Below are 12581 nucleotides of genomic sequence, written 5' to 3'. Positions count from 1 at the left end.
AAAAAAAGTGCAAATTTTTTGTCAGCCTATTTGATTACATGAGTTTGGAGATTTTCAAATATCTAGAGATTTCAAAACTATAGAGTAATAAATCATAAAATTAACTGTTTGGTTAACTTAAACTTGTGAAAATTTCATTTTTGAAAAATTGTTTAGGCAATGTGATTTTGTGAGTGCACAAATATTTAGTACTTTTAACACATAAATCTACAGATTCACATTTGTACGTATTTAGCATAAAAAGACAAATCTCTAAATTTAATGAATCCAAAAATTTTCACAATCAAATGAGTATAAATCTCACATTCATGAATCCAAAGATTTGAAATCTTTGGATTCATGAAATCAAATAAGTAGTTAATCTCTTTAACCAAACCATAGCATGCTTAACAAAGTAATAAGAGAATGTAGATTCTCATTTAAAGCGAGCATTCACCATTGATTGGCAATCAGAATATATCAAGACCTTTGATGCTTGCACTGAATGAGCTAAACAAACTCCATTGTTAGCAAAATCTTGTTTATGCTACAATGAAATTACCTTGTGAGTCCCATATTATCTATATAAGGAGAGGCAATGTTACGCATTCCCGGTTAAAGAAAGTCGTGTTGGTCATTACAAACTGACCCATCCTATGAAGAGTCCGGATCTGCGACCGTCCCCGCGGTTACCACCCCGGGGGGGGGTTTTACTTTCAGTGGTGGGGCCCACTTTTGGGGGAAACCCGTCGGGGACGTCGGGGTGATGATCCAGATTCTCCTATGAATATGTCATGGTGATTATAGGATAATTTAAAATTATCCACGTTGGCTGTCATATTGTCTCCCACGTATTATGTTTTGTTCACACGTGTGAGAGACAGAAGGAGATTTGCGGAAAACTGAAGAGTTCAAAGTGAGACGTCCACGGCTTGGATATTTGAATTGATTTTTTTACTTTCAACGTTAGTGGCCGATGGCGGTTGATGAAATGATAAAATGGAAGACGAGAAACAAAAATATCACATGAGTCGTCGGTGATCATTATTTTTGGTAGACGTCGGTGACATTTGCAGTCGTGATCCGTAGTTGGTGAATTCGGGGAAATCTTGATTTCCCTTTCCTTCTTGAAGAGGGTATATCCGTCATTAAGAAGTCTGTACTTTTTACATTAGATTAGACTTCTCGTACGATGCGCGTTTTGAAGTACAATCTTTCACCGGAAGAGTCCGACGATTAACATATCCGGAAAGAGAGAGACTGAAAAGTCAAAGGTTGATCAAAGAGAGTATCTGCAACTGGTTGTTTAGGTAAGTGATTCTCTCTCTCTCTCTCTCTCTATTTCCTATAGCATCAGGCTTTGTGATATGGAAATTGGAAATTCGAATAGCTTCATCATTCAAGTTGTTCGTTGACGCCTGTTGAGTCGAAGAACCTTATTCTTCTTCTTTTTTTGTTGGTAGGTTTCTTTGAATTTTGTGTATGAAAATCTGTTTTGACTAATAAACAAACTCTTTTTTTTTGTTCCTTCGATTCTTCGTTTTCTTATTCTGCAAATTTATTGTGTTTTGGCATAAAATTAGTTTTAGTCTCGGACTGCGAGTCTAGTGGTTAGTCGTGTAAATTTTAGGGATAGATTAAAAAGAAAAGAGTGGCTTTAGGTTTTCGTCGGACGCTGAGAAGTTGACATGAGCTGTTTTCTTTTCTTGTTTTTTTGGGAGGTTTCCTTCGGAATTGATGTCTGATTGGTCTGCTTCTGACATATATAAAAGCAAACTCTTCCCATGTGAATTCAATTTGACAGATTTTTCGGTTTTGTATTCTACAAATTTATTGTATTTTGGCATAAAATTGTTATGTTATTTGATCGGAGTGGTTCTGTCTGCTGTTTAAAATTGTGTGTACATTTTAGGCCTAGAAGAATAGAAAAGAGTGAATTTAGGTATTTGTTGGATGTAATCAGTATGACAATTTTTTTTTTAACTGACAGCTCCTATTCATGAGTATTTACATATTTCACTGGATGTAGGGAGGAGCTTGGAGCTTCTGGTTTCTGATAATTTGGATAAAGTAAAAGGCTTTTTTCTACAAAATACTCTTGAGGTCCGCAAATGGACAAGGATCAAGAACTAGAGTGGCTTGAAGCACAGAAGATAGTTGTAAGTAAGGATCTAATCGCTGCAGCAAAGCAGAAACTACAGTTTCTTGCAACCGTTGATCGTAATCGCTGCCTCTATGAAGGCCCTGTTCTTCACCGGGCAATATATAGGTAGTGCAGTTGAATCAGTTATTTCATTAGTAAATTCAGTTGTGGTGTTTATACATGTTGAAATTTCAGGTCAAGTTTTCATTTAATCAAATTTTATTCAATGAAATTTTGCACATGGGATCACCAATAATGTCAATGCACTTGTTACATTTTGCCTAAATGAATTGACTGGATTCAACTGTTCATCCATTTCTATGTCAATGGATCCCAAATTATGTGGATGCCAATTAGTCCTTCCAAGTCCTTTCCAACCAAACCCGCAAATCCTACTTGCCCAACTAAACAGCAAAAGTTGCCATTATGATACCACGTTAGCAACCATATTTGTAATGCTGTAAATTAATCATGTAACTTTGTATATAACAAACTCTATGAATCAGTTAGATGCACCAGTTTCCTTCTATATAAATCCTCCATGTCTGGTGTTCAATAGTTTTCACAACAATATGGACGAAATGGGAATGGATTTCCTCAGTAATTGTAGATTCAACAGGATCAAGGGTACCATTACTCACAAATTGGTGAACTTGATGCAGTGTTTCCCACCTTACCATTGGAATATTCTAGTTTCATCTCAATGATCTGTTCTGATCTGTATAAGATGGTAATTTTCAGGTATAAGACCTACTGGCTTCCCTTGGTTGCAAAATATGCTGACTCACAGGCTTTAGGAGGCCCATTGATCGTGCCTCTTGATTGTGAATGGGTTTGGCACTGTCACAGGCTCAATCCTGTATGTTTTTTATGAGAACCTTATTTCCCCCCTTCTTGTTGGTGGCTGATCTATCTGGAATTGGATTAAGACTCTGTTGGTTTTGGTTGTCAGATACAATACAAAGCAGACTGTGAAAAATTCTATGGGAGGATCCTTGATAATAGCAATGTTGTATCCACTATCCAAGGGACTTGCAAAAAGCAAACTGAAGAAATTTGGACCAAGCTGTATCCAGGGGAACCATTTGAGCTTGATATGAGCAGCTCTTTTCCAGTGAACACTCCAGAAAAGATTTCAGAAGATTCAGAAGGCATAAAGTATGACCTCCTTTCAGCTGTTAAAAGGCAGAGTCCTTTCTTTTACCAGGTATCTATGAGGATCTCCCTGATATTTTTATTTAATTGCTGATGAGTGACTCTTTGTTCGACCATCGACATCTAAACTAATCCAATTCACTGCTTTTTGACATATTACTGAGGTTCATATCTTGATCTTGCTGTACTTCTCTAGAATCCATAATTAGTCGAGTATCTTTTCTCAGGCATGCCAGGCTGTTAAACAAAGTGACAATTCTCCCTGGCTCTATGAGCATAGTTAACAAAGCAATTCATTACCTGGACTCAATTTCTTCACCTACCTCCTAGTTGCATTTTTGAGGCAATATCATTGAAGGTGGCTAGAATTTTCCTGTGTGATCAGTAATATATAATACTTCGATGGAAACATATAACAGAACAGTCGTTTATAGTTACTCGAAAAAGCTTTAAACAGTGTGACCAAGTTAAAATGTTCTCTGATTTTCCATTCAAGTAGAATTGTCTTCTCCTGTCTTCTCCTTCAGAGAGTGTGAGAGATCATCTGTCCCCATTTGTAGTAGTGAACATCAAGAGGATTGAAGTGAGATGATGAAACACAGAGGTGTATCCTAAATGTTGAGGACCAACTTCTTAAAGGAAAGTTCTGAAGGACTATGGTACAACTGGTTATGATGTAAGGGGCATAATATTGGGTAGTGAGGATGTGTCATCTCGACAAGTTAGGTGTAGCAGAGATTAGGATGTTAAAGTTGGTGTGCAGAAACACTAGGAAAGAGAGTAAGGAATGAGTGTACCCGAGCTGACTTAGGAATTGCCCAATCAATGACTAGCTCCAAGAGAGTCATTTAATGTAATTGGTCATGTTCAGTGGAAGCCTACGGAGCTGTATTAAGGGGTGGTAATGCAATCCCAATTGAAGGAGCTAAGAGAACTAGGGCGAGACGTTATAGTCTAGGTTTTGTGTAGAGACTATTGGATGGCAAGGATATCTGTGTCAGACCCCATTTTAGCTGTCTCTCCCTGACTTGCTGTGGCTACGCATCTTTCCTCTTACTTTTGTCATTCTTCATTGATTTTTTCCTTTTACATTTTCTAGCTCCACTTGTCTATTTTCTATTTTCATTTCTGTCTCTTTGTTCCCTGTTTTTGATTTTTTTGTCATCAGTTTTGTGTACTTTGTTTTGTTTGGATCAATGCAGCCAACCTCATTAATCAGGGATAAGGCTGAGTTGTTTGTTAATGTATCAAACACATGTCATTTTCATACTTTTAAAACATGTATCCATGGCTTCATTTTCTGTGCTTGTATGGGAGCTCCAGTTACTTCATTTCTCTCTCATTCTTTTGTTCATAATATTTATGGAATTTATGCAGGTTTCTAGACCTAGTATGCAAAGTGATATATTTCTTGAGAAATCACTGGCTAGGTACAAAGGGTTTCTTCATCTGATTAAGAGAAATAGAGAAAGGTCTATCAGACGATTCTGCGTTCCAACTTATGACATTGACGTTATGTGGCACTCTCACCAATTGCATCCTGTTTCTTACTGTAAAGACATGGTTGAAGCACTCGGCAAAGTATTAGAGCATGATGATGTGGACTCTGACAGAACCAAAGGGCAGAAACTGGATGTAGGATTTTCTGAAACAACTAAACAGTGGGAAGACACTTTTGGTTTGAGGTACTGGAGAGCAGGGGCAATGTACCGAGGAAGTGCTCCACATGCTCTCACAGTGGCTCCATTCCCATCAAATATTGTTAGCAAGGAGGTAGTTCCACCCAAGTATTATCAGGAAGTAGTTCAGATTCCCAAGGCACAATTTGTTGAGGTAGGTCTGACATCCTCCGAAGTAATTTTTGCCTGTTCAATAAATCATGTTTCTTTTTGTTTGTTTGACTTGAGTATAGTTGCCGGCCTGTTGGAACATCTGAGCAGTTGCATGTAGAAAATGTAAAAGTCAGGGAATGCTACTGCAATTTCAACATCATTAGTGTAAAATTGTAGTATTCCAAGTTTTTTCTGGATGCATAGGAAGCTTGAATCTATGATACTTGGAAGTAAGTCACTGAGAACGTTGTTTGTTCCCCTCTGTGAAATAAATTATCCTTTCCAAAGATGTACTTTATCCATTTGTGGTGGCCTTGATGTCATTTATTATGTAGAGTTTATAATTGTCTCTTAAGCACCTACAAGAATATTGATAAATCGTTTTTATTACTCAAGACTAATGTTACGTAGCTTGAATTTATTGTATTCTGGGGGAAATATTACTTCTATAAAATTTATTAGGACAAAAGTTTGTTGGTTCAGTCTGTAAACCACAATTGTGGAAAATTGTTATACTTATCTGATTTTACCCTGTGATGCACTGCTTGATGCTTCTGGTCCATCTTCTGTTTGCCTAAAAGTTAACTGTGTAGAAATCAGAAAGCTGAAGGTTTTTGTAGCCCAAAAACTCTGTTAAACACATTCTTCATAGTTCATACACATGGTGTTGATGTAGGGGGAGGGGTCAGGGGTTCTCTACTTGATATGTTCCTGTATAGTCTCGCCCAGAGGAGACAAAAATGATCCTGTGATATCTTTTGTTGCAGTTAAACTAATCTTTAGCAAAATTCTTTGTCATATCTTTTTAGATTAGCAGAAAGAATTTGCAGATTGGCAAGAAAGAGAAGTTTTGTAGAACCATGGGAAACTTTTTACCACATGGCCAACATGATAAGGCTATTTGACATTCTATGTGGTTCTGCCATATGGCAACCTGGTTTGGCGAGCTGACGGGCGGATATGAAAAAGTTTGTTCTGGACTGGCAACCTGTCAAATATCTGCCTCAAATTTGATCTGATACCCTCCTGTGTATGTCATTGTACAGTCATACACATGCTGTCTACGAATTGACATCCCCTATCAATGTTCTGGATTTTCAAAGCATTATATTGCCTTTTGACCAACTCCAATTGAGCCAAAACTTGACATGTTGTTTGGGGACCTGGGGGTCTACCTGTCATCAATATTCAGGCTCACTTGACGTTTGACAAGACATACAGAAACTGTCATGTCTGACTAGATAAACTTTCCCCATTCGACTTAACATTATTTCACTGATGCCTAGATGGGCACCATTTTCATTTCCATCCTGCTTTTAGTTGGATTCACCTGTTATGATTCTTTGGGTATGCTAACAGAAATGACCACACACTACATAATTGCAATTATATTTATGAACTTATGACTATAATACTGACAGCAATCTGGAGGATATTCTCATTTATTTTTAGTGTGAGTTACTATTTGACAAACCAGTCTTTTTCCTTGGTTGTTTCATTCATTTCTACTCTTTTCTTTTTCTTTTTCTTTTTTCTTCTTATTTTATCATTTTTATACATGGAAAGAGAGACTTTTTTTGGTTATTATACTTGCTTAGGATTTGTCTTAACCTGATTAACTTCAATGCTGTTACTACACTCAGCTAATGTTAAATATTTGTTTGTTACTTCTCTCTTTCAGGTTTTTCTAGAGATTGTGGGGCTGAGAAACTTACCTCTGGGCCACAAGGGTAGCTTTTTTGTCTTTTTCAGTAAGACGCAGCCAGATATTTTCTTCAATGCTAGGAGAAGACTAAATATTTCTTCTGAGCGTGGGGAGAAGCATGTTGCTGCTTTCCAGTGCGAACCTACTGGGGAGCTTTTCTTTGAACTTATGTCCCATTCAAGTTCCAATTTACCCATATCAAGGGCAGCCAAAATTATAGGGACAACTTCGATCCCTTTGCGAGATTTGCTAAATCCTGTCTCTGGACTTTCAGTGGATACATGGTTTGAGTTGGTGACTACTTCTGGCCCTTACTCCAAGCCAATCTCTATGCGTATTGCTGTCTCATTGACTGTTCCAGTCGTAGCGCCTCATGTGCTTCACATGGTCCGTCCACGTCCCTTCTCATTGAGCTCTTGCTTCTTCCCACTTCCAGGAAGGGTTCAGCATGCTAGGAGTTGGACATGTGTTGTGGATGAAGCTGGCAATGACATCATTGACATCCAGATGAGGTGTGTGCATGTGTGTTCATTTTCTCTTCATATATGAGCTTTTCATTAAACCTGTGTTAGTTGACTCAGTTCCTCTTTGCATATGTTGAAATTTTCATCTATCTATCCAAGGAAGTCTGATGTACACATGGAATTCAGTGAGAGGTCGGTCAAGGTGGCCTTAGACCATGATACTTTTACATCATACTACTATTATAAAAGCAGGAACTCAAGTGAAATGACTATATTTTTATTTCCTTGAAAGTCTTTAACGATTCAATTTGCATACAATAATAAATAATACCCAATATTGTAATTTTGTTTCATGATATAATTATAATCAATATTAATTGCAACTCCATTTTCCATAATACATAATTACTTAAATAACCACTTTCTTTCTTGTATGTTAATTAATTTTTGTAACCCCTAAATGCTTCTTGGTATATGCTTTTTTCATTTCCTATTATTATGTTTTACATAATTAATCAGTTATCTCTTCTTCTTCAACTTACTTGCTCATTACAATGGAAGAGAAAAAATAAATATCCTATTATAGTACAACTTTGCTTTACAACAATTGCAAAATTATAAATTTAGTTTATAATTAATTTTAATAAACTAATAAAAAAATAAAAAAAACTAGCTAATATGTATATTGAAATATACAATATTGAAACTAAAGGATTTGAATAATCATTAATTCATGAAAAATAAATAGTCCAATTTAGTTCATATTTTTCATGAAATTAGGAAGAAAAAAATTTACGTAAAATTTTATTCTTACCATATATTAGTAGCATTTCAATTGCCTCCAATACCTCGAACTTATTCTTTAAAGAAAGATAACCAGGGAAATATTACCATAAAAATTGACAATAACCACAGATCATGCATAATGTGTTTCAGACCAAAAGGAAGGGGGGAAATCATGCATAATGTGTTGAACACTCTTAAAACACCTCATGTGATTCACATTTTCATTCACTACTTCACATTATAGTTCAAAATATCATTTGTCTTTATGATATATCCAACAGCCTTATAACTAATGATTACGTACATGTATAACATGGGATGAGTTTAACTGGTTGAGAGTTGGTCCAACCTAAATTTTGACAAGTATTGCCAAATTTTCAAATTCTACATGAATTATAGTCAAAGTCTTATGAGATCTATTAATAACTGTGTATGCAAATCTGAGAACTAACTAATTACCAAGTCATATACATGAGATATAGTACTTGCCTCCTCTATTTGAAATATTTCTGCACCCTTACATATGGCTACATGTGCATATGCACATGGAGTTTTACTAGTATATTAAAATAGGCAAATTTAGGAAGACGTTTTGGTCAAAGGATGGTATGCTAATGATAGACCTGAGCTTTGGGGAGGCACAATTATTCTGTCTTCCTGATTTGTTTCTAGTGCAGGGCTTGGCCTAATTTATATGCGTTCTACTGTTTTATGCATGGCATCTTTGTTACTTAACAATATGATCATTCGATAGGCTTTGTTTTTGGCACTTGAAACCTGAGTCCTCCCAGGAGAGATCCTATAATCTTTATGCATACACATTACTCGTCATGCTTCAAGTAAGAGGATCTAGACTTTTAGGACCACCTGGTGGTTGCATCCCATCTAAAAAGAAATGCTTAAGTTTTCCATTTCTCTGTTTGAGGAAGGGGAGGGAGGAGCATGACCAAATAATTCTTGTCTATCTGCTCTAAGCTTTTTCTTTTGAAACTAGATTGGAATTTGATTTTCTACCATCTAAAAGAATGTATATACAAGATATGGTGGTGCAGTTCATTCTTAAATGTAGTCACAACTTATTATTAATAAAAAAAAGTTTTACTACTCAATACTACATCAGTTGCATCAAAATCCTTAGGCATAAGTGTCAGTAGATAGCTCTATGATAACTCCCAAGACAGTATGGTACAGTAAAAGAGTCGACTATCCCAAAGGGAATGGCATTCCCGTAACATGGCCTTGAACAAACTACCAATTATTTTGCCAAGTATTAAGTCACATCATTAGCAATTCTTGGGGTTTTGTATACTGAACCTTCAGTTGGCTATTTGAGAGGAATCAATCTTAGGCGAAGAATACATCACCAGGTTCCTATGCTGGAATGTGTTTCACTTAGGGGAGTTTGTTTGGGATCATTTTCCCCCTAATCATGTTAATCTCTTGGTTTGGAATTGAAAGCGGGTCATTATGAGACACGTGGTAAGTTAATGATTTTGATTTGCTGCGGTAATGTGGGCTCCAGGCTACAGTATATTATCAAGTGGAATAGTTGATATATATGGATCCCAGTCTAGATAGTTGATTTTTCTTTGGCCACCTACTATTTCATGACGTTGAGCTTCTTATTTTGCCAACAAACTTCAATGTTGTTGATCTACTATATATTTATTTACTGCATGAGATGCTGTCTTGATTAAGTTATTGCCTTCTGAACTATATCACTATTGCGTTCTATATCAGGGATTCAAGGAAAATGGAGGCAATAAGTAGCTGTTTCCCAATGAAAGAGGTGGTTGGCATGGTAGCGTCCGGGGAATCATATGTATTAGCAGAGTCTGTAGGGACAAAATGGTCTTTGATGGATTCTTGTTGGTCCTTTGAGCTTCAGAGGACATCCATTGAAGATGATTACTTGTTTGAGCTTAAAGGCCATCAAATGGTAAGAAGCTTACTAGTTGTTTCCTTGTGTTTTTTTACAGGGATTATTGAAAACAGATTTGCATTCATTTTCTCTCGAGTGGTTAGTACAGAATATAATATCAACAAAACGTTGCCTTTTCTGCCTTTTTCATGTGTGGTATCTGGAATATTTTCCTGGGAAAAATGATACAACAAATTGTGATGAGCTGACGTATTTTGTAGAAGGCATATTTTTATGGTAGTTATGTAACTAAGACTTTGGCCACAACTCCAGAAAGCTGGAATGCCAATAGATGGGTTTAAGGATCCGGTTAAAATGGTTTAAATATTATTGAATTTTAGAATTGGGGGAGGGAACTCTGGGAAGTGTAAAGCAACTGCAAGATGAAAGGTTTCAAATCAAATAGTTTCATGTTGCTATTGGCAGACAGAATGCTTAGGTGGACCAGGATTTTGTGGCTGGTCCTGTTCCTTTGCTTGCTAGCCATGTGATGAGACATTAAGTGCCTGTGAAGGGAATTAGGATTCACAATTGAGTTGCTACCATTCCTCTCTTGCTTTTTGTTGTTCTTTGCATTGGAGCATGAGAGAGTTGGTGTCACCTATTTGATTCTAAGCAGCAATTGGGTTAGAACTTTTATCTTGTCTGTGGGAGTAATTCATATTCCTTTGGATGTTGAGATGGAACTTGGGTATGTATGATCATTTGTTGGTCCCAAAATCCAATCGCCAAATCCTTCAGCCCCCACCCCCGCCCCCTAAAAGAAAAAAGAGTTCCATCTTATGAGGGGTGTCCTGGACGTGGTTCATTCTTACCTTTCGTGGTATATTTTCTTTATACAGGTGAAACTTTTCTCTGGTAGAAAACTGGAATATGAACCCAAGAACTGTGAGAGGAAGGCAAATGAACGTGACTTCTTGACAGCAGTTGAATTTTCTCGGGAAAATCCCTATGGCAAAGCAGTGGCCATTATTAGCTTAAAGACTGGGATTCTGACGGTAAATTTTTGTTTTTACTCTCTCTTGTGAAACTATAGAAGGTAGGCATTGGTGCAACAGTAAGGTTGCTCCATTGAGACCTATTGGTTGCAGGTTGAAGTGAGAAAATTGCCTCTCCCCCATTAGGTGAAGGCTGCATACATTATGACCTTCTGTGAACTCGAGCGAAGGCTTCTGCACAAGTAGAGTTCGAGGGGGCAATTTTCCTCAGTCATACACCAGCAATTTTTCCAGAGAGGCTGTCTCAATGCCCTCTACAGTCCATAATTGTGGGAGCTGTGCCCTTTTTACACTTTCTCATGACATTCTAAAACTTGCTCCATAAAATTGTACAGGTCAATGACGAGCAGTTTGTTTTGCCCTGGATTATCTTGGCTTTTATACTTTCTGACATTTTCAGAAAGGAGGGATGTGATGGTTTTCTTGCCCCTGGAGAAAATAAAAAGGCAGTGGCTGGGTTATCCAAGGATGTTGATATGTGCAAGGAAGTAGGTAGGATGGACCAGAAGGCTGGCACAGTAAATGAAGTGCAGGTTGAGGATGCTCAAAAAGGAAGCACGGTGGCTCCAGAAAAGGGTGGCGCTTGTGGTGGATGTGGAGGTGGCTGCGGTGGCTGTGGTGGTGGAAGTGGGTATGTGGGCACAGTAAATGAAGTGCAGGTTGGGAGTAGTGTGGTGGTTCCAGAAAATGGTGGCGCTTGTGGAGGTGGGTGTGGTGGATGTGGTGGCGGAAGTGGATACCTGACAAAGAGTGGTGGCTGTGGTGGTTGTGGAGGGGGTGGGGGCTGTGGTGGTGGGTGCAAGAATGTGTTAAAGAGTGGGGGGTGCGGTGGCTGTGGCGGTTGTGGTGGAGGTAGCAGTGATAATTTGGCACAGAATGTGAAGTAGCGCTCTATGTTGGAGCCCCCATCTAATGAAATAAGGCTGCGATGGCTGTTACTTGGCACACATCTGAGCAAAATGATTTGGCGTTGATTCTCCAAGATCATGTATTGGTTGGTAAATAATGTTAATTACTGCATAAGCTGTTGTCTCTTAATAGATCCAGTTCAAAGGAATAAATATTATTGATCCCAGCAAGTGCAGTTCCAAACTGATGACTGTGAGATCAAGTGATCAACCCAATAGAAACCAATGGGATGAATTTTCGAAATGAAAGCACGTGTATAGCTTCACCAGGATTTGATGCGAAAAAATCTTTCCCTGCAACACATCAAAAGGTCAAAATGGTGGTCTTGGTTAGCTTGTTTTGATTTCATATTCAGATTAAATATATTCTTATTAATCAGACTTCCAGAACCTTGTCATTTGCCATTTGGCCCCTATGTTGTTCAAACAGTGAGAGCGTACATGCTGTGTTGTTTCATCCAAGATCTAATTGCAAGTGCCATGGTCTGACTTCAGGTATTTCACCGTAAAACCAAGACATTTAGAAAAGGGAAAAGCGAATGGAAGGGCTACCCTCATACCATATTGATGCTTCAGAACACTTTAGTTGTTCTTTTTTAAAAGCGATCACTAGCATTATTATTTTTGTGGAACTATTTAAGATCCTCACGATGCTATGACTTGATAAAAATCAAACAAGTAAACAACACA

At 37.6% G+C, this 12581-nt stretch overlaps 1 protein-coding gene across 2 annotated transcripts; it reads left to right on the top strand.

Moving 5' to 3' along the window:
• The first annotated feature begins 998 nt into the window (after nt 1-998).
• On the top strand, nt 999-12424 carry LOC149017071 (glycine-rich domain-containing protein 2-like). Of its 2 annotated transcripts, none has more exons than XM_089151370.1 (9): nt 999-1289; nt 2009-2248; nt 2864-2981; nt 3075-3329; nt 4655-5110; nt 6791-7326; nt 9805-10003; nt 10828-10983; nt 11319-12424. In XM_089151370.1, exons 2-9 carry the CDS (start codon nt 2091-2093, stop codon nt 11868-11870), a joined length of 2430 nt encoding a protein of 809 aa, XP_089007496.1. In that variant the 5' UTR covers nt 999-1289; nt 2009-2090; the 3' UTR covers nt 11871-12424. The 2 variants fall into 2 exon arrangements, with proteins under 2 accessions (XP_089007496.1, XP_089007497.1); XM_089151371.1 differs by lacking the exon at nt 999-1289 and adding an exon at nt 1321-1438.
• The last annotated feature ends 157 nt before the right edge of the window (nt 12425-12581 follow it).

This window comes from Hakea prostrata, chromosome 4 (assembly GCF_041222555.1).
Source record: "Hakea prostrata isolate BN-2017 chromosome 4, UWA_Hpros_2, whole genome shotgun sequence".
In the NCBI taxonomy this organism is placed as follows: Eukaryota; Viridiplantae; Streptophyta; class Magnoliopsida; order Proteales; family Proteaceae; genus Hakea; species Hakea prostrata.
This window is presented reverse-complemented; position numbering and strand designations above follow the sequence as displayed.

Coding starts and splice junctions, on each gene's coding strand:
- LOC149017071 (XM_089151370.1), top strand. CDS start 2,091: ATGGACAAGGATCAAGAACTAGAGTGGCTTGAAGCACAGAAGATAGTT. Junction 2,249..2,863: donor CTTCACCGGGCAATATATAG/GTAGTGCAGTTG, acceptor GGTAATTTTCAG/GTATAAGACCTACTGGCTTC. Junction 10,004..10,827: donor AGCTTAAAGGCCATCAAATG/GTAAGAAGCTTA, acceptor TTCTTTATACAG/GTGAAACTTTTCTCTGGTAG.